This window comes from Zophobas morio, unplaced genomic scaffold (assembly GCF_036711695.1).
Source record: "Zophobas morio isolate AGI-343-1 ecotype UQ-CSIRO unplaced genomic scaffold, CSIRO_AGI_Zmor_V1 ptg000005l, whole genome shotgun sequence".
Classification (NCBI taxonomy): Eukaryota; Metazoa; Arthropoda; class Insecta; order Coleoptera; family Tenebrionidae; genus Zophobas; species Zophobas morio.
Window position 1 is genome coordinate 8,396,172 of NW_026972110.1, and position 23,465 is coordinate 8,419,636.

At 30.5% G+C, this 23,465-nt stretch overlaps 1 protein-coding gene across 2 annotated transcripts in view; it reads left to right on the forward strand.

Annotated features, from left to right (window-relative positions):
- Positions 1–3,994: 3,994 nt before the first annotated feature.
- The window catches only part of LOC135122596 (tyrosine-protein kinase transmembrane receptor Ror-like), a 120,410-nt gene continuing 100,939 nt past the window's right edge, over positions 3,995–23,465 (forward strand). Inside the window, exon 1 of one of the 2 annotated variants that reach the window (XM_064046874.1) lies at positions 3,995–4,312. In XM_064046874.1, the coding sequence (XP_063902944.1) occupies positions 4,264–4,312 (49 nt within the window). In that variant the 5' untranslated portion in view covers positions 3,995–4,263. The remainder of the gene's footprint in view (positions 4,313–23,465) is intronic. The other variant, XM_064046875.1, reaches the window with a different exon arrangement.

Below are 23,465 nucleotides of genomic sequence, written 5' to 3' on the forward strand. Positions count from 1 at the left end.
GTGAAAAAATTAGAAAGCGCCCAAAAAAAGGTTATTTAGACAAATCCAGCGTTTTCAAAAAATTATAAAATTTGATTTTGCAAAATTTTATTTATTGTGATAACCCATATATGTTAAAAAATATAGGTGATACCAGTTACAATCTAAGAAAAAAAGTGGCCTATGGAGGGATCAAACACATGACCGTCGTGTTATTATCAAGGGTTCAGTGAATTAAGCTACCACTATAAAACCTATGGTAAAATCTCAAGGCGGTTTAATAAACCACAATTACAGGCCATGCTACTCTATAAAATTTAAGTAACACTTACCAAGCAAAAATTTAAGATTGCGTCACTAAATTGTTGGTGGGGTCGATTAGACAAATGTTGGTTAGCGTTTTACCATCTAAACGATATTTCTAACATACATATAAAATTGGATAGCAATTAGTCCAGCTGTTTCCAATTTACAGATCTAATAAAAATCGACACAGATGACAGACAGACGGAAATGGAGAACGTATTTTTTCGTACTCTGTGGGTCATGAAATGTTGAGAAAACTTGTAGCCGTTCGCCGTATGAATCCTATTACAATACTTCCTTAGCTTAAGCTCGGGAAGTAAAAATCTAAATTTATGGAGGTAGATCGATGTATTTTGGTGATTTGTTTTGCAGTATCTTCAAAATTGTATTCTTATTCATCTAATTGTTAAAGACTATAAAATATTTATAACTTTTAACATGTCTTTATTGCCATTGTTAAGATAATTTGAAAATTGAATTATAAAATTAAACTTGTTTATTCATTGGATAAAATACTAATAACTTAAGATTCTTGTTTAGCATTAAGTCCATATATTCATATATACATCATACATAACTACAATTAAAAGAGGACATGTGTATTATTTTCAAATTTTTTTTTTTTTTCAACTCCTTAATATTTTTCAGGGAAACAACCGTACAACTATACAGGGTGATCTAAGTTCGATGGTACGTTGTTAAGAAGGCTCTAAAGAACTCAACACATAGTTAAAAAAATACTTGAACCAATTTTTTTTAAATATATTAAGGTTCAAAAATAAAGAATTAAAATTCCGATAAAAACTGTCAAAAATGACATCTGCCAACAGTAAAAAATGACGCTGGGGAGCATATTCGGGCAAGTTATTAGTAAATTATGTATTAATAACTAAGTAATTATTTAACTATCTATTAGACATACAGTGCATTAAAACAATTAGAATTAAGTACGGAGTTAATTCTTCAACTTTTCAAAAGTTTTGTGCAAAATGGTGTAACCATTATTTTGAGTTCTTCAGAGTCTTATTAACAACGCAAGGTGGAGCTTATACGCCATTTTTCATCACCCTGTATAGTAACTATATAAGAGGTTCTACCAGTTTGTGATGTATGACAACGCAGAAAATATGATTTATTTTGATTTAGCAATGTCAAAAAAAATCACTAAAATAGATATAGGTACTAATGTTTCATGTGAACTATAAACAGAACAATTTATAAATGAGACTATCGTGTTTTTTAATAATGGTGGACTGTAATTGTTAATTTTATTTCCCGATCGTAAGCTAAGGAAGTATACTAATCGAATCCATAGGAAGACTTACCATTTTCATATATTTTCGACGTGTCTTGACCTCTAGAGTACGACAAAAGTGATCTTTAGTTTCCGTCTGTCCATCTGTGTGTCGATCTGTCTGTCTGTCGTGCGTGTCGATTTTAATTAGACAGATAATCTTCGAAATTACCGAATCGACTGTTGTAAAATTTTACATGTATGTTAGGAATATCATGTAGATGGTTAAGCGCCAACTAAAATTTGACCAATCAGCTCCACCACCAATGGGATGACGTCATGTCCAAAATTTATAATCGTAAGTTTTTTTAAACTGAATGAAATAAGATACTTTTGCATTTATGGTGTATGAATCCGTGTCGAATTTTCACCCTAGACATCCAAATTTTTGGAAAAAAAATCGGAACTGTATAATAATATTTTACAATTTAGTTTTGAAATTGTAAAACTGAATGCTATGAAATCTTGTAAATATTTTAAGGTTATCATAATCATGGTAAATCGTTAAGCAAAATTTATTCGTTTATCCCCTCCCAAAAAATTAGTGATGTCATCTCAAAATTTTGCCGAATAAATCCTCTCTGAAATATGCAAAATATGTACTATGATTGCACACTTGTGGTTTATCAACGCACTCATAGTTTTTAGAATTATTTATAGTGGGTGACTCAAAAAATTAATGAAAGAGCTAATTTATTTTATTGATTAAATCAGGAACTGTTCAACCGAATGCTTTGGAATCTTCCAAATATGTCTGTTTATTCCTCTCAAAGATTAATGACGTTATCTCAAAATTTTGCCTAATAAATTTGTGTAAAATATGATGAGTCCATAATTGTAATTTATCATTGCATTAAAAGTTGTTAAATTTATTATACAGGCTGACTCATAAACATTAATGATCTATTTAATTGATTGAATCGGGAACGGCTCATTCCATTTTCCCGAAAATTTGAGAAGACAACACTCTTATTATTAGTATTAAACTTCACCTATCCAAAGTGATATATGATATTGCAAAAATGTTGATGATGTCATCACAAAAACTCATTTGATACGTACGCGCACCACGCTTCTTTACATTTACTTTAACGTCACTACATACTTTTATTTTAACTTATTTTTCATAAAAAAATAAAATTCGCATAATCAAATTTTATAACTTTCGAAAAAGCTGGATTTGTTATATTGTACTTCAGGGGCGAGGGAAGTTCTGAACAAACTAAACAACTAATGGGAACACGTATATCTTTATCTGTAAAAATTGTGGAGTAGTTAGAAGCCTCACGCAAGACTTTGTACAAAATTGTATAAATTTGTAAAATTTATAAACCCGTTAAAACATGTAATAAGTATATAAGTTATAAAGAGATTAGTTTTCACACAGGAAATGATTCTAGATTTCGACGTTTATTATAGAGGTTGCCAACTTTTATTTTCTCGATTTGTTTTTTTATTGTAATTTATTTATATTGTTGTTTATGCCTAACGTAACAAACAAGAATATTTTTGTAATTTAATATAATGTATGCTTATTCAGCACTGTAAAAGGGTCATTCTCATGAATATCTAAAATTATGTTTTGTAGAGTAAAACTTGGCCTATTAATGTTTTTAGAAACTGATGATGCCATATTAAAATACGATGCGATTTTTTAAATTTCTGCTCTAGTTTGCCATGACGCGTACGTCAGTAGTTCAATCCAAATGGCTGACGTAAACGTCAACGTCATGGCCAACTACAGCAGAGCACCCGATATTATTAATTAAGGGCATTTTACTTTGAGTGGAAAGCACTACATATTTTGACACTGTGGCTTGATAACACACATCAAATGTTTCAATGAAAATCGTACGGGCACTTATTAACAGTAGCGAGTAACAGTATTTTCCTGATCAATGACAATTTGATGCAGTACTATTTTATCGAATCACAGTAGCTGAAAATCAAATTAGGTTTTTTCCATATTGTTTTTTTTTGCATTTTTTCCACATTGATTTTTTACTCGTATAGAAATATTTTGATTTCAAATCTTTGACACGTTAGTCAGACATTATTTTTGGTAATATCGTGTAAATTTCCTATCTTACGTTATTTTTAAATTGCACATATCATGTGAACTGAACCACAAATAATATCTTTGATATTTCTTGCGATTTATATATATTTTTTTATTTACTTATTGAATTTCAATACTTGCACACAGAACATTTTATTTAACAACTCAAGAAAGTTTTTAAAAGTGGGCGTTCGTGCACGCGCTCGCCATCCCTCCGGTGGCACGCTTAAGTTACATCTTTCCCCAACTTACCATTTAGTAAAACGCAGACATTCTTGTGAACCCTGAAATCTAATCTAATCAAATTAAAACAGTATGCGATAAGACGGCAACAAATCGAAAACAGACACTCCATTGTCGGTCAATATTGTGGTATAGTGAAATCTGGTCCGATCACTAGTCCTGCAGTCATCTCTGGCGAGCAGTAGTGGGGCAATTTCATCATCAACACCATTCAGGGTGGTTTGTCGCGCACTCTTCGCATTCAGTAGCTTTCAGCTCACGTCCTGAAAAGCTCGCTCCTGAAACGCGTGTGTGCAGTGCTCAGATCGTACGAAAGCTCGCGCGCGAATTGCTTTTCAGTTTTCAGGATGACTCGTGCTCAAGGTGTGAACATTCTGTGAAAATGACGAAGAGGAGAGGTTCGAAACGGAGAGCCGTTGATAAAATGGACGGTGAGTTAATATTTTTTTTTAGTTTAATTATAAAAGGTTATATCATCGTTTAGTTGTATTCGGATTAACGTGTTATTCGTATTTGCAATTGGCCACGAATAATGAATGCTGTTATTTTTGTTGACTTGCTTTATCAAAAAAAAAAACTTTTGATCTTTTGTCCTACGCACTGTTTCTAACAGTGAACGTAAAACAATTCTTAGTAATCTCAAACTAGACACAAGCACTAAAGTAAACAACATGAAAAGACGCAAATATTGAGTAGGGGTGAAGTGATTTTCTTCGCACGTTCTTTGACATTTCCATCAAGGGAAAATGTTCAATCATCTGAAAAAAAAATCGCGCGTTTGCGGAGGAAATTAAAATTGGGTTAAAAATATGAGGTTCGCGAAGTTTTTACGCACATAATATATTTTTCCGCGTTGTGCCAATACTAGGAATTTTATAATTTATAAAATAACATACTAAAAAATGTTTTGTAATAGTTAACAAAACTGATAGTTGTATTATTTATAAAGCATTATTTGAGTTATGTGTATAACAAATTTTCTGCTTTGGTTAAACAGTTACTTGTCAAGTTTACATTGCGTGGTGTTAATAAATTACAAATTACTAATACCTTTTTCGTACGAAATATAAAATTTTTGTAACGTTTAGTCAAATTTTTTTCAAGAAAAATGTGGCAAACTTTGAAAACGCCATGGAATTGATACCATTGAAAAATCGCGGCATATAAGTATGTATACTACCAAAACAAGAAAACATTTTTCTATTATGTATTCACATCACATATAGCCTTTGATTTTTTTTATTAGTGTCCTTGATTGCTTACATTTATTTTTTTTATTTATATGTAAATAATAATCAGAATTTTAAAATATTTAAATGTAAATAAATATATCACAGTTCGTTATTTTTGTTGATATCCGCTTTCCTAAAATTTAATATTGCATTGACAGGAGATACGTTCAATTTTAATAACATTGTATCAACAGCCTAAAAACAACAATTTACATATAAAAATATCACAATAATCAATAAGTTTTTTCAGAAATAGTTAATTAATTCATAAGAGAACGGTAAAGGTATGCACACTGCAATCCGCATTTTCTGGAATTTAACATACTTGTAAAAGCGTTTCACGTATTTACATTAGTTGAACTATCAAAAGAAATAATAAATCATCAGATAACCTTTACATGCATCTATATGTGACATTTACTAATTTATCAGTTACATTTTGGATGATATATTGTAATTCTGTCGTTTTTTTTTTATCTCTTTAAACTTCACTGCAAATCAAACGATTTTCAATTACATGCTTAAATAAACTGTTTGCCATAAATTCTTACTATCTTTACAACTTCCGTTGGATTATTATTTTCTATTGTATTATGTGCTATTATTGCACAAAGTTGTACTCATTTGAGAACGTAGAAAGATTTTTAAACAATAATCGAACACTTAGCAACTTCTTGTTGCAGCAAACAATCAGCGATTAACGGTGTAATAGCTTTTTCCGGAAAATCACTTTGCGTTTACTATGTGAAGTAGTACCGGAATGGTTAGAACCTGACATCGAAAAAATAGAAGTTGCTTAGAAATTGTTCGTTGTTAATTATATTGTATTGTTAATTACTCTAAGTAATCTATTCATTAGTTAAGTATTCTTAAACTGTTTAAACTAACCAGGTTTTAAAAGACTTTTTTTATTTTTGCTATTTATGATGTAAAACAAATAGTTTTAGACAATCTTTGTGAAGAAATTTTTCCTTCAAATTACGTCAGTACAAATTAAATGTGGCATAGGTGAAATGTAATAAATATAAATTAGATTTAAATGTGAAATCATTTTGTTAAAATGGATACTCAAATGAAAAATCGGTTTAATTTTCAGTTTAGAAATCTTTTGGGAAAAATTCAATTTGTACACCAAGAAATCAAAACAGGTATATAACGCAATTTCGCAGTTTGATTTGTAACATTAGATAATAATTTTCCTCTAACACTTATACAGCACGTGACTAGTGTCGGCGAATGCTTTATAGTCATGTAAGTATGGCTTCAAAAACTGATAGGAAGCAGATAAATAAAGTATATTAAAGTTTTAGGTTTTCTTTAACATTTAAGTATGTATTAACTGATCACTAATCAGTGATCACAATAAAATCATATATAGTGTAAGTCATTATCATACGCCACAACAATATTTGAATATTTTAATAACAGTAATTTCATTTTATGACAAATTATGAGCAAAAATGTTATTTTATGTTTTGGGTCATTTTAGACGAAGAAAAATGATGAGACAAACTGCATAGTTTTACTGAAATATCAGAAAATTGTGTATTCGTTTAAGTAATAAATTTACAAAAGATCAACAGAATTCTGAAGTTCTGAGGTTAGAATAATCAAAATATATATAATTTGACAAAAAACTAACAAGCTTTGTTATGTGAACAAAGTTAGTAAATGCTTAATAGTTTGGTTGTGGTTTGGTGTTTAAACATTTCGGCAGCAGTTTACACAGTCTCGCAAACGTGCGTTTAAAACTGTGCTTTAGGCATAACAAACGCATCGGCATTTTTTTTGACAGCGGGCACTAACTTAACAAATAAGTAAGTTTTATGTTGTGTTATGTATGTTTTAAAACCGACTTTAAAATTCATATATTTTTTTTCTACACACAAGATTAAAAATATTGATAAATTATTAAATCACAGGTAAAGGAGTATGTTGCAATTATCAGTGTCAAGTCAAGTGTGTGAATAGACATTGTGATTGAAATTTTATCATCTACACGATAATCTTCAAGTGCATCTAAAATTTCACAGTAATCCAGTCATTCTAGTAGTTTTACAAATTATCCATTATAAAAAGTCAATAGGTAAGACGACAAATAGCAGACAGACTAGAATGGCAAATCGACATTTTCATATTGTACAAACTGTGAAATGACGAGTAAATAGATCTACATATCAATTGAAATAGTACTCAAATTAAATTTTTTTCTGAAAAAAAAAATGCTCCTGTTAGGAGTTCTAAAGTCTTTGGTTTTAGAATGAACAGTTTTACAATATTTGATAGAGTTTCACTGACTAATAAGAAACCTCTGCACCGAACATGTTTTCTTTAGAAAGAAGTTTATTTCTGAATTTTGTAATATTGTGTTTGTCATCATTTATTTTGTTATTTCGAAAAAAAAAAACTTTTTGTTCACTATACAATAAAAAATACAACTTCCTGTTTCTTTTGCACAATATTTTCCACTATTTTTGAAAATTTTTAAAATTATAATAAGTTTTTCTAATGTATATTTAACTGTTCTTATAATTGGCATCAGTGTATAATTCCCAAAAAAATATATTTTTTTATTATTATATACCTAATAGTAATAATATTGCGTGCTCTGTATCAGTCGGCAATAGTTTAACGATATGAACCGTAGCAATAAAAGTCACCATACACGAAACATGTAAATTTTCCTCACATTGTGGTTAAGAATCTCGAAAATATTTAAATGAAAAAAGTGCGCTTCTGATCGTTGAGGCAAAAACCGAAGCAATAAATGAGATAGTATTGAGCAACAGTAACATATGTTTTAAAAATGTGTTGAAAAAGTAATGTGAGGTGTGCTGTTGGTAATTATTATGAAACAACCTTAAATGGACAATATAAACAATTTTATAGAATGATAACGCAAAATAAGTAAACAGATACACATATATATTGCTTTATGCAATTATAGTGTCGCAGTCAGTGGTCATGTTCTTTTATATGGATGAATAAGCGATTAGCGAATATTACAATTCATCCTCAATTATTTGGAATTTTAACGTTTCACTAAATTCATATTTTTGTCTCAAGTCCATCATTTTAATGAAAATGTTTGTTATTTCCGGTCCAAATAACTAATTCAAATTATATCCACTCAATTAATAAGTATAGATTACGCTTATCTGTAATAATGTTCAGAAAATTTTAAGTGGGTTTTATTTGTTCCTGTTGTCGCACTCGAGAGAATGTAATAACAAAAAACTTGTTTTCAATCTTAAGTGAAATAACAATCACTAGAGTTGATGCAATTTGTCGCAGGGATATTGTTTAAATCGACTCGGATTTGATGTTTCAAGGTTAGCAAATAACCTATATCGGATTCAAAAGCTTTAATTAAAAAAAGATAATATCGACCGACATTAAAAACAGATTTCATTCTTGCTTTTTAATATCAACGTGAAAACCAATCACGAGTATTTAATCCCTGAAAATATGAGTTGATATTACAAGGTAATGAATGCTTTGAATATTAATTTCGTTTTTTCGAATAATAAATTCTGCTAATAGGATATTGTTGATATTTGAATGACATTTATTATCATAATTAACAACCAAGATAAACTCGGATAAGTGGAAAATCGGATAAGTAATTCAATGAAGTTGATGGAAATTTTAGATTTTTATTGTGCAAACTCCTACATGTGTGATACATTTTTACCATTATATGCGTCAGACCGATCGTGTTCCTTGGAGGGATTAATATGACATTTTGTTCAGTTCTCCTTTGGTAAATAATACGAGCCGATACAAGAAACTGTAAATTAATACATTCTTGTTGATCGAGGAAGCGAGCCAGTGAAAATTCCTAGGTAATATGTATTTTGCATCGATTATCTTACATTATTATTCTACATATATTTAATAATTGAGTTACGCCCATCTCCGCCTAGTAAAACCTCTTAATTATGTCTGTTACGTTAACTAATCAATAAGAATGTTTATTAGATTCGGAGAATCTAAGAGACTATCACAATATTCATTAGACGTGGGACGATATAAATGACACTATTAATCTAATCGAACAAATCATTTTAGACTAATGGGAATACGATTGACAAACAAACTTAAAACATTTTTATAAATTTCGTTACAAGTTTATACGAGACAAGTACAGTTTACATCATGGTAATTTTTTTTACCTAACTGTTATCAGTGTTTATGTCAATTTGTTTATCGCAGTGCATCGTTTCGTATACGAGTATAACACTGTAAATACTTAAAAACAATGCATTTTTATCAAATTCAAACCGACGATGCATTAAATAACGGTCAATCAATTTTTATTTATAGGTCCATTCTTAATGGCCCGAAATTTACCAAACATGATTGTAACAAATAAACTAAGCCGGAAGAGTTCAAAATGTGCAATACGCAACTACGAAATAGTGATAATATTCACACATTATACAAAATGATTTATGATTAATCGCATGAGTTCCTATCTTATTAATTATTAAAAAATCTTTGTAAACATTGAATTATAAATTGCATTGTTTAGGTTTAAAGCGCCAATGTTTTCAAAAGTAATCCTTCCCCAATCAAACTTTTGACAGCAGATAAAATTTATATAGGGTAGAGTAGAATCTCACAAGGAACATCAATTATAAATTTTTAAATGGCAGTATTAAGTAGCTTGCCTTCGATACGACACCCGACAATAAATCAAAGGTTTGTGCCAACATCGTACAATTTGGTTTAATTCAAATTTCAACACTATTTTGAAAACCATACCTTCAAAATTTTTCAAAAAATTATATACTTTATGTGTAGCCGTAAAATCAAGAATGATTTAACATTTTCTTAGTTATTTCAATATTGGATAAAGTTTCTTTAATAAACAGAATGCAGTACTGCATTTATTTTAAAACAGAATATACTTTTCAGATCTCTACAAAAGTACACAGTTGTCAAATTTTTTGCTGCTATTAAACGGTTCTGACTTGTCCTGTATTGTAAGTTTCGTATTCAAATGTTTCAAAATATTCTAGTACGTGGCATACAAAAATAGAAAACCGATAGATACATACCTATAAAAAAGAATGATAACTAAAAATGATTGAAATAAAAAATCCAAGTACACTTTTCTAATAATTTGAATAATAATAATCAAAAGCAGCTAAAACTGTTCATTAAGCGACCTTCGCCAGTATATTAAAGTTGCCATGGAGAGAAAACAGAATACTTTCCACCTTCAGAACCGGAACAACAAACAAATTTTGAATTAAAACCACAGGCTCCGATGAAAACTGTTAGTAAATTAGCAAACTATGCTGAAGAAATTTATTTAATTAGTTGAGAATTGTTTTTGTTTCTGTTCAACTCGAGCAGTTAAAAAGAGGCAAATTAAACTGAAAGTTTTGGCTTGTAAAAAGTTATCAAAATTAAACTGGCGGCGCTCTTTACGATTGTGTCGACTTTCGGGTTATTAAAAACCCAGGCGAAGCGTAGTTTCAATGGTCCTGCTGGTATATGGGAAAAAAAGAAAAATATTGGCTGTTGAAGAATCACTGCATTTTTTATTGTCAGTGGACAAAATTGTATGAGACAGGAATAAGAAATAGCTTCTCTGGCTCCGATTGTATTGTAGTTTTAACGCACAGATTGTGTCGGATAGACGGTTTTATATATCGCTATGTATTGTAAGTTTTTTATGTTTTGTTAACTCTACAATATTTTTTGTTGAAAAATGAAAAGTTTATGTACAAATATTTTGAATTATAAATAGTTAACGTCAGAAGAGTTGTACACTATTATTTTGATTCAATATTATCTTGATGGTACATACATTTTTCGATGATAATTAAAAAGTTGTCCTTTCGAGTCATTTCTTATTATTTAATTCGTAAAGTTGCAAGTTAAAAGAGATGTCGTTTTTTATGAAAACTCAGTAATAACAATTATTTTGTGAATATGTACATAGTATTGTTTATATTTTTATGACAAATTTTTTGGTGGTTAAAATAAATAATGAAAACGTTCCCTAAATTTCCGGAAAATGAAATGAACTGCTTTTCATATAACCAACAAACCATATCGGGTCATACATTAATTTTTGATACATTAGACCCAAACAATTTCAAAAAATTGGTCGAAGGTTATTTCGACGGCACTTCCCTCGCCTCTGAAGTACAGTTCAACAAATCCTGCTTACTTGAAAAATTATAAAAATGGCAAGTAAAAATATTTGTGTTTATATTTTTTTAGAGCTTCTTTTTCTCAATTCATTAGTGTATCATAATTTAATCACCCATACTTCGTCACTGCCTTTGATTAAAACAATTATGCTATGAAAACACTTTATATTTGGTATGGCGCGGAGAAATAGGGTGATCGGTCAAAGAATTGCTCCAAAAGTATGAATGCATTGATACAGTGTGGGGCCGTGTCTGTTTCTAGTGAATTTTAGCATTGGAAAATGTCCCGATCAACAATTCAGCAAGGACACGTATGTCAGTGCCGACACGTGCAATACACCTGCAATACTAATATAATAACAAAAAGTGTAGATAAGACCAATCACAGTGTACAAAAAACCTGTGACCCATTGGTCAAACGAACCAGCGAATTTCGCTTCAATAATTCAACATTTTTACGGTACAAACATAGAGACGCAATTTGAATTTTGTTTGCGAAAAAAAAAAACTCAAGGCAGATTCATAAAGCACAAGTAGAAGAGTATGTTATTTTAGAAAATTTAAGTGGCGTTTAATAAAAAAATGTGAGACGTCATGAGATAACTTCAGTTTCAATTGTCATTAATCTTAAGTAATTTTTAAAACAATGTTAATGTTTTACTAAAATTTTGAAGAAAGATGCTATGTAATCTATGAAATAAGAGTAAGATTTAATCGTTGTTTACGAATCTAGTGAGATTTATTTCCGTATTTTAAAACAACGTCAAAATTTTTCAGGAAGGAGTGAAAGTCAGGCATGTATATAGATACATTTTTTGAGATAGTGTTTTTCTTCTTAATTGTAACCTTATATTTAAAATTGCAAAGTAATCGTCATCTATTCGATGGTTTTGAAAAGTATCTGCCAAATCAATTTTAACCCGATGACTTTGAGGAATGGACAGACGAAAAGGGAGAGCTTAATTTCCGTGTTCTAAGACACGTGAAACTTTATGAAACATGAAACCAGATAGTCGTTGAAATGGCACTGTTAAATAACTTGACTGTGGAGGAAAAGTTACCACACAAAGAAAGAAGTAATTTTTTCTGAATTTCTAAAATAATGTAAGAATAATAATTTTAAGTAAAAGAATACAATGCGTGGTTTTGCTTTTAGTGTATTTATTATGCATTGCATTAGCGATTTTGCTCACGTTCAGCTTTTTAATTTTGAGTTTGCCGAGACCTCGTGATTGTGGGAACACCGGCAAAACAAAGAAAAAGGAGTAACCCAAAAAATACATTTAGAATGGATTAAGAGCGTTATAGAATATCAATTAGGTAATTAAGGCAATTGCATCTGTTGAAAGCAAAACTTTCCGCTTGTGCTTATGTATCTGCCTACATCGATTTAAAACTAATTTCCTCTCAAATTAGTCCTGAACGTCAAGATGAAAGGTCATAAATAACCTTCAGAAATTCATTAATAACCGGTCCAAAGTAATTCCGAAGTAGATTTTCAATGCAAGAAAATTAGAAGATAACGATTTTATCGGTGTAGTCAATTTGACAGCCGAACATAATTTGCGGCTGTGATTTTGCAACTGCATGAAATGGTGACAGGATTACGTCACTGATACCGCTATAATACCAACACAAAGCATCACTAATCCCACAATTAGTACCGAGATGATAAATGGACAGGCCGTTCATATACCCTCCACCATCAAAATCGTATTTATGCGAATTTACCAAAACAATTTTAGACAATGAAATTTGTTATTCATGTGCAAACAAAGTGTGTAAACTCTTCGACTATCTTATTTGCGCTTACATTATTGATAACAAATAATTGGCAAAACTGTTTATTTTGCAGAGAGGGAAGAGCCATTTTACCGAAGCGATGAATATAGAATAATGCGGCCATCAATACCCAGCTGATTAGCATTGAATCACCTATTCTTAACGCATTTTTGTTACTACATAACTGGATAATTTGTATCTTGAACTCTGCGTGCTATGAACTCGAGATAAAGTTTCAAAAACGTCGTGACCGTGTAACGATTTTATTTAATGTCGAATATAAAATCGCACCAATATGGAAGAAATCGAGATTAATCAAACGGAAGCTTTCGCGTCACTTGTAAACTCGTAACTCCACCTACAAACCTTCCTTACTTGATTAACTTTTCAAATGTGATCCGAATGGTGATCGAAAGCATTAATTCAGTTTCCCTACATGCTTAATTAAACCTGTACACAAAATATCAGATCAGGAGTGTAAACAATCAGGCGTAATTTATACAAAAACCTATTAAGTCTCAAGAGTTATCTGAAAGATAGAGAGAGCCCATTATCTGAAATATATAATAAAATGATTGATTTTTGACTGAAAGCATCTGTTCTGGTATGATATTCCCTCTTACGTTCAATTTATTTTAACCGGGTTAGCAAATACTTCACAACTTCCATAAACAGGAAGATAAATGTTTCCCGATTGTTTTTAGGTTAATGTTAAGCTAGAAAATTGTTGATATTGCTGTTGTCTATCTTCAGATCCGTTTAAGTTACAGTAGTATGCCACGGCACTACTTAAGACTAGGGTATTTCTTACGTGGCTTTTTGAAAAGGAATAAGATTTTTATCAACTTTTATAGGAACATGATCCATAATTAGACGTTCTAATTTCAGAAATTATTGTGTTGATACCAGTTACATTCTACCTACTCTCCGGTTAAATTAGGTAAACCAAATACTGTTAGTAATCGTCTACATTTAGAATAAGAACCATTTAGAATTTCTCATTATAAGCTTAGATTGAATTTACAGATAAATGAATACTGACAGTCACCTATAATTGGAAGTTCGAATTTAACAATTGAGCAGTTGTATATTGCATACAATTTACTTCTTAGAAACAATAATCACTACAATATGTAGATAACAAAGTAAGCTACTTAGATATTTAGATGCACCTCATTTTATTTTGTATTGTGAACAAATAAGGTAATTTACGATAACTCAGTGTAGTTCATCTAGTGAAAAATAATTAAACTATACCTAGAATTTATATTTTTTTTATGATTACTATTCATATAAAAAATCGATTTTTGGATGGTATCAGTTACATTATCTGCTGTATTTTTTATATCTCATGAACGTTACGTAATCATAATAATTCAACATCAAAACGCAATTTTTTTTTAATATTAAATATTGTATTATGCCATGTTTTGTGACCGGTGGTAGTAGGCCACCGTGTAGCGAAAAGTAAAGGTATTTGTCACACAGGGTCTCAAAATTTCAGTTATTTTTACTGATATAACCATATAAATATTTGTTATTTTGAAAACTTAATAGAATATAAAAATCAGGTATTTAGGACAATTAACACTTTAATGCCTTTGATGCCACTGTTATGTACTACTCAGCTTGCTATTAAATTTAACTTTCATCATGTCTCGAGACCTACACGGATATCTGAAGTATTATGTACAATAATGTACATATACCAATAAAACATCCAGAGCATTCGGTATAGGTCACAATTCCTATAATCTCGAACTTTTGAGTCACTTGAATATTAGCAAATTTCAAAGGCTTCAACTTAAAAATTATTTTAAACATTTTTATTTAAATTAGTCATCACTTTCTGTATTAGTGTTATGCTCTAGTATGAACAAAAAATCAATTACAACTGATGAAACCAACGTGTTTAACTAGTTTTAATATAAACGAACTCAGTTTAATTTAATTATTTAAATAACCATTGAAATGAATGATATGAATGTAGAGTCAATAAAGCTGATGAATACCATGTTTTCGGTATTAATTTTCCAACAAAAAAACTTTTTTTTATTTACTAAAACGAATTCTTTGTTGTAGAAAACCTTTCTGCTTCAAATTAGATGTTTCAGATCATACAGCGTTTACACAAGGCACAAGATTATGCATACATTAATTAATTTTAACTTCGTGTGCACGGTCAAAATAATTATAAAACGAATCGGTCTTCTTTGCCAATGACCACAGTCTGCAAAGATTTATCATTGTTTTGCCAAAATATTAGCTTAGAAAAATTAAACAATTACGGCCCGTGCGCTTTAATTCCCACCACATTTGTTGAACCATCCTCCAAAACGGGGAATATCGATCTTAATTGCTTCATGATTTTGTTGTAGCAGCCAATTAGTGTTCCAACGATTCTGTTGTCAGAATATTAAAAACTGAATTTCAGATAAGAATTTTTATTACTACACTACTGTAGAAAAAATAACTTGTTTTTCCATTTAGGGCAATGAATCTTTTACAGTTGTAGCATGTTAAAACAGTTTTCATTTATTTGCGTTATCAGTTGTTCTAGAACTTACAACCCGTTTAGTGTATTTTTCTGGAAAAAAAAATGTAAGTAGGAAATATGCAAACTATTAACATTTGTTTAAAAGATAAGTCGGGAATCAAATGAGATAAAAGTCCATAGAATGTAATAAAAAGAGGCAACATTTTTAAATCAGCTAACAAGTGTACTGTCTAAGGCCCTGTTAACATAGAGGAGCCGATAAAAATGCTGCCCCGCGATGTAAATGAGATTGACGACATACATCAAAACTACAAGACAAATTACATTTCTTCGGACGTTAATCAGCGCTGATATATACATCAGCATACAAATGAAAATCGTTTGTAAGAAACCTAATATTGTGAAAATAAAATTAAACCGTTGGACGTGATTGCAATGTCTTCGCAAGACTAAGATTAATTTAGACGTAAAATAAAAAAACACATTCCTCAGCTATCTATTTGAGATTAACGTAATAGTTAAACCTAGTTTGTGCAGAGTCGTAAAAACTTGATACTTTTCTCTATCCAAACTTGATTGCTTTTATGTTGGATTGTTTATATTTATTTATATGCATCAATGTCTAAAAGTTGCCACATTTATATGGCATTCGATATTTTAAGTTGCTTTTTAAGTGTTTCGCCCATTTATGCAATATTTTAGCACAAATGATGTTAAAACACGTTGCTTTATGTTTAAATGAGTATTAATTATTTCATGAGTACATAGGCATAAACATGCAATATTGTGGCATTATTAATTTAGATAAATTAAAATCCAAGACACATCTTTTCAACTGCTTCCACTTTCTACTGTAAACTGAATAATTAGGTACCTGTGTGAGAGATAATTAATTTATTACACATTTGTAAACGATATTTACCTATTATTAGTTACCATGACAATATAAGTAACACAAGGACAATACAGATTAACAAAACGGTGCACTGGTGTTTGATCAGTTAATGAAAAAGTAAATATTTAAGATAAAAAGCAACACCTGCATCTTACGTGCTATGTTCTGGAATAAGACGAGACATAATTAAATTTTTTTGTATCGTTTGGTAATTTACAGTTCTCAGTAAGAGTTATTATGAAATATGGTCATTAAAACAAGTAAATAAATAACTCCCGGACAACAACATTTTATCATGTGAACCTAATTATAAGAAAAGAAAACAGCGTCGATTAATTTTAAAACTATAAAAATTAAACTGTCACTATTTTTACCAGTTATGAAACTAATAAGTTTCCACGCTGCCTTGGACGGATTTGTTTATATATACACCGGTCAGAATGTTTTTAGATAAAGGTAGGTAGGCCATGTAAATCTAATATTTTGGTTGGCAACCAATTTCGTATATGCAAATATCCCTAATGAAAAATGAAATTTATTATATTAGGTTAAGTTGTTTTTAATGTAAGGTTAGACAATCTGACAAAAACTGTAACACTGTTGTCAGTAATTTTACACTTTTTCCATTCCATTGAAGTAAACAATTATTATTTCAGTATTTAATAAGCAGTCACTTTAATCAAATTTAAAATTCATATTTGAATAAGTAATAATTAAGTTTTATCTTTAATAATCCGTATCAACATTTTTATTATACTATATAATTATTCTTAGCAGTTAACATAAAATAATGAAAAGGAATGAATAACTGAATAATGTCTACCTTGGTTCAGCACGCTTCTTGTGCTTTAGGAGTGTTCATCGTAGTTCTAGTTGATGGTGGAATACATCAATCAAGAGACAAAAGGCAAACTGTATGTTTTGGCATCCAAAAGGTAACCGTCCTCAGGTCAAAAATAAACTGTAATAAATTCGACATAATTATATCACGAATTTTGTATACTTACATATGTTGGAAATATTTTTCTAAATAAAATATGGAATGCTTTACTCAAAAATTTGTGAAGTATATTTGCAGTGAGATCCAGAACTACCGAATAATGAATAGAAAATGATACCACACAAAGTAAAATGGTCGTTTAAGGAATGGTATAACCCGTTCCTTTCAGTCAAATAATTTTTGAAATTAAAAAAAAAAAAACATTCTCTGGCAAGTTATTCTTTGGTACTTTATTCCATTTGGATTATTTCACTAGAAAAATTTGAGTTATCGTCCTCTGAGTCTTAATCAGATTTACCTAGTCTAATAATGAAAGGATGAATATTTTTATACGACACATTTTTATGTTTTTTCCAGTCTGCCAAAATAAACTTTTCGCATTGTTTCACAAAAATTTTGCCACATGTTTGGAGTACATTTAGAGAGAGCTTCAAGTCATAAATTCTCCACCCCATCCTTGGATGAAGGTTGAGAATGTATGTGCTTGTTGTAGTATTTCTTTCAAAACCCCCATGCCATTTTAAACAGGTTGTATTGACAATGGTACGGGGTAATCTAAGAATTTCATGACCACTCTCTTTCGATGTCTTCTCTACCAAGTAACCATTTGTGTACTTGTCCTAAAAGGTTTAATTAATTCCCACAATTGTTTTTTCGAAATTTTTGTTCAAATTCAATATTATGACATTTTTGCACATAAAATTTTGGGACCGCTTACCTAATACTTGAGAATTTTGTACAAGGTCGTTAGCAGTTAGTAAAACAACAAATACTAAACGTGCTTACGGGTCTTTATTTTGGCAAAATATTCTATGACGTTATCAAAATTTACTTTCCTCTCTTTTTCAATTGGTAAAATGGAAAGATTGTTTAGTCGCGCTTAGCTCATTGTGGACCTTAAGCACGATTTTATCAAGTTTAATGTTGAAACACTTCTTTCACATGACGCCAACGAAACAAATGGTTAAAAAAATCTTAGACAGAGCGCTAGACTTGAAACAGACTCAGAATAGCCCCATTTTACGATGAATCTGAAAACTGCAATGTAATCTACTGAATCGCTTCTTGGGAAGAAATGCTGGCGACTTCCAAGTGGCGCCTCAGTCGTAAAATTTCCAAAATTGTGTCCTCTGCAGAAAATTCATCGTAGATTCTTGTCAGATGTGGAACTATTCCATGAACATCTTTTTTTGATGACGTTAGCTGTGGGATTTATAAACTTACTGTTGCTTTTAGAGCTGAAAATTGTCATTTGCAAACGCCATTTCGCCATTGATATTTAAAGGTGTTGTAAAAGAAAAGTGGAGGATTTAAGTTGATTACTACAAAAATGATTAGTATAGACATGTTTTAAGTTTCTTGTTGTCGAAATAAGTCAACACATACTAAGAAAAAAAGGCAAAAAGTAGCCCCGCCCACCGACCCTATCTCAATTGTGATGATTTTTTTTTATTCCTCGTGAGCCAAGGAGACGGAGCTTAACTGCATAATCCTTATTTCTATATTATGAGAAATTAAAAATGTTTTTGAGTATTGTGTTGTTGAAAGAATACTATGTATATTAAGAAAAAATTAAAGATTAAGCCCCACCCATACATACCCTGATCTAAATAGTAATGAAGTTTTCATTCGTTGGCAGACTTAATAGCGGAGCCCAATTGCAAAACGCATATTTCCTTACAAAAATTTACCATTTTAAACGTGTTTTAAATTTTTAAGAATTAAAAAAAAACATCGAAATTGAGATGGGGAGGATGGGCGGGGTTTGTAGTTTGACTTTTTTTCTTAATATGCATAATATTCTTTCAACAACACGATACTCATTTTTAATTTCTTTTAAAGAAATAAGTATTTTGCAGTTAAGGCTGCTGATTTACGGCGAATAAAAAAAAATCATCACAATTGAGATAGGGCGGGTGGGCGGGCTTACATTTGGCTTTTTGTTTTAATATCTGTAGACTTTCACAACATAAAACTTAAAACATGTTTAAAATAGAAAATTTGTATGAGGAAATATCGATTTTGCAATAGCCTCGCCCCACAATTGCAAAATCCATGTTTCCATGAAAAAACCATTTTAACCATTTTTAAGTTTCTTGTTATGAAAAGATGGCTGTATTATGAAAAAAAAAAGAAAGGCAAAATATAGCCCCCGCCCACCCGCCCTATCTCAATTCTGATGATTTTTTTTTCATCGTAAGCCGAGGGGCGGAGCTTAATTGTAAAATCCTTATTTTTCTACGAGAAATTACCACGTGAAATATGTTCTTAAGTATTCGTGTTATACAAAGAAAACTAAATGTGTTAATTAAAAAAAAAAAAAAAAAACAAAAAAAAACAAAAGAGAAGCCCCACCCATCCGTCTCGATCTCAACCGTGATGAACTTTTCATTCGTTGTCAGATCGAGGGGCGGAGCGTAGTTGCAAAATCGATATTTCCCTATACAAATTTACTATTTTAAACATGTTTTAAGTTTCTTGTTGTGAAAAGATGACTACACATATTAAGAAAAAAAAAGGAAGGTTGCGAGCCCTCCTTTAAATTCCAAATGTTTGTAATTTTTTTCGTTGTAGTACCAAATTAGTCGTTGCAGGTCTTTTCTAAATATACAGGGTTGCTAGAATGTATGGAAACGGTTAAATATCTTGAGAACACTTGCACAAATCACATGAAATTAGGTATAGATATACAAGAATTTGTACTCTAATTACTCGTCAAAAAATTTTTTTTTGCTCCATTTGTTTTCGAGATGCAAGGGCAACTTGATTTTTTTTTTAAATGGCAAAAATGTTTAAAGACGTCAGGTCTTCGCTGTGATACTGCTTGCTTGTTTCATGAAAACTGAACGCCCTATTTCTGTCTTATTTTCGAATAAGTCGAGAACCATACATTCTCCGTATATTTTGTTCGCTTTATTTTACGAATTTTCTATAAAACTTCCAGCTAGCGATTTCGATGTTCATCCTTCGTGTTTCTCTACAAGAACTAATAAAACTGCGTAAGACAGACGAAACAGCGGAATCGAATTTCTAGAACCTTATGTAAAATACCGATTTTGCAACAGCTTTTAGAAGCCGCAATAATATTGACTATAAAATTTTAAAATGAAATATCATATTACGTGTGTAAGCCATAACTGTCTGAATGAAAACTTCTCATGCCTGAAAATTGAAACTTTTTGTAAAAAATGGGTGGAAGGTTGTTTAGACAGCGCTTTAGTATGTTTTCCACGATTTTTCTGTTATTTTTTTGTTTATTTTGATCTTGAGTTTCAGGTATACTATAATAGGTACTTATATTATTTATCTGTGGTTTAATGATTCATATTTTTAATCTTGTGCGTAAGGATTAAGTGTGCAAAATCTATCTGAAGGATCTATTTAACATTTAGCACATGGTAATTACAGAATAATGACTAAAAATGATCTATTTTTCCCTTCGAGAAATTTTTTAACATCATTTCACGAAATTATTTAAAAAATCCTGAAGATCCAAAATATAATATCACTTTAAACACAACTACAAGAGTTGCCCCGGTTGTTCTTAAAGGTCCATCTCTATTTTATTTTAACAAATAGAAAGTATTCTCAACAAATATAATTAGCAGTATCAGGGGTATTCGCTAGAGTAATTTGGTACTTATGTTTTTTATACGAAGTTAAATCCTTAGAAGTTGGTTTCCTTCCTAAATTATTAAAGGTAAAGAGAGTTTGAAGAGGCGAATTGTGTAAAAACTTTTCTTGTGCTAAGTATGTGACTAACATAATCAGCACTTTGAACAAGATATTAATGTTCGTTAACAGTGATTTAAATTTAATGGAGTTTCTTAATTTGAGATTATTACCAACTTCAGCATACCTACGCGTTTTGCTAGATTAATCTTTCTAATTTAGGACTGAGCTGCTACAAATATGCACCGAAATTGTCCTTAAAAGACTGCTATCTGTACTAATTTATTGACAATTAAATTCGAATTCTCTAATATTCCTTGGACAGCGAAGAAAAACAGCAGTGTACAGAATTCATTTAGACGAGCTTAATGATAGTTTATCTCACGATCTGATACTTATAAGAAGCGCAGTTTTGTGATAATTGAAAATATACCTCAAGGCATATAATACCAAAAGAATTTCATTAATTAATGTTGTTGCTTGTGGATTTACGACTAACAAATCGGCTACAACATGTAATTACGTTATTGGAAGCGTTTAGCGATTATAAATCCTCTTTCGGTTCGTGGTTATTAAATGGTTTTAATCTTTTATCGCCGAGACTTTAGATGCGGCAGAGATCCACTACTGGAGACAGTTTATTTTCAGCTATAAACATGGCACCAACACAAATACGATTAACTCTATTGCTTCTTTCAGTATTTTATTACTTTACAGTTTACAGGTCATCTAACAGAGGAAATGTACGAATGAATCCGCTTGTTGTGAAGTGTCTATAAAAAAATATAATTAGCAGTAATCCAATATTTACGAAAGTTCGACACTTGAAGACGAAGGTATCGGAATTCGATCGGGATTTTTAATGGTGGCGTTGAGCAAAGACGACGTGTACCAGTTTACAATTGTGAACAATGTTACAGCCCAGGGGAATAGCCCGAATAAAATCTATAATTAGACACAATATGTTATAAAACTTAAGTACCTATCATTAGATCTGAGCTTTTCAAATAAATACGATGAAATCGTGAAAAAACAGATTTCATTTCTGATTCTTTTGAGCGGTTTGTAAACAGCTACATAGTTTATTTTCGTGTTCATTGTTCAACGAAATAAACTTATATCCAGTAAAAATGGAACAAGATTTTCATCATCAAAACTAAACAGTTAATTATGCATTCCTGATGCTGTCAAATTAAGAAAAGAATGAATTATTTTGACTGTTAAAATTCCGTAACATGGCCTAAACATTTTTATACCAATTAAAATTTGCAAAAACTGACTGTTGGTAGTATTGGTTTAAACGCGGACTTATGTTGAAGGCTAACTTTTTATGGTCAAATCACGAGCTACAGGCTTTTACTTTTAACACTTAATCCTTGCCAGCACAGAAATGTAGGGAAACGTGTGAGAAATGAACTTTTCAATCACAAAATATTTTAAATATTTGCCGTTTTAAATTAAAGTAATTTTATATCTGCTTCGTTAAAGTTAAATATTACATTTGTTGGATGTCGCCTCCACACCTACTGACCAAACTTTTCCATTTTTAATCATTTAATATTTTTCGTTCTAATGTCTGCGGCCTTCTCCTGGAAATATCAAAGTTAGTGAATCTGTCAAATGCAGAGAAACGCTTTTTATTGTACACTTCCTGACGTATAATGGTAAAAAGTCTGTGGTTTTAGGATAGAAGGCAAAGGTTTTTACGTAGAGAATAAAAAGTAAATTAAATAGTCCTCACACGTTATTTTAGAGTAGGTGGACAGATCTGCTAAGCAGACGATAAAAAAAATTAATAAAATTGTTCCTCATAGCCTTTATAAACCAATCGTCTTAAAAGTCAAAATGGGTGCTATTTTGTTCAAAATTTAGTTTATTTTTTCAAAGAATAGCACAAAACGAGAGGATCGAAACTAATTTAAATAATCAAAATGTTTGTCATATTGTTTATATGTAGCAAATGCGTAGACCAATACTGATACAAAATTTCAAAAATGTAATCGATCAAAATTGTTATGGAAACTAACCTTTGACTTTAGAATCTAAATTGGCGATGCTGTCAATGTAAAACTTTTGCTTAAACATGATTCTTTACTTGATCTCAAAGATCATTTTTGTTTTTTCAAATTTAATAAGATTTTTCCCAAAACAATATTTATATAAATGAAGCACTAACTTTTCTCTACGACCTAGTAATTAGTAAAAAGATCCGTTAGAATCCTGAAAGAAAAAGTTTTCAAGCAAACGTCAGTTAACGCAACTATAATTTTTTTGCAGAACAACTTAATTAATACTCTGTAACATTATAGTATCAAATAACTTAGAACTATGGAATC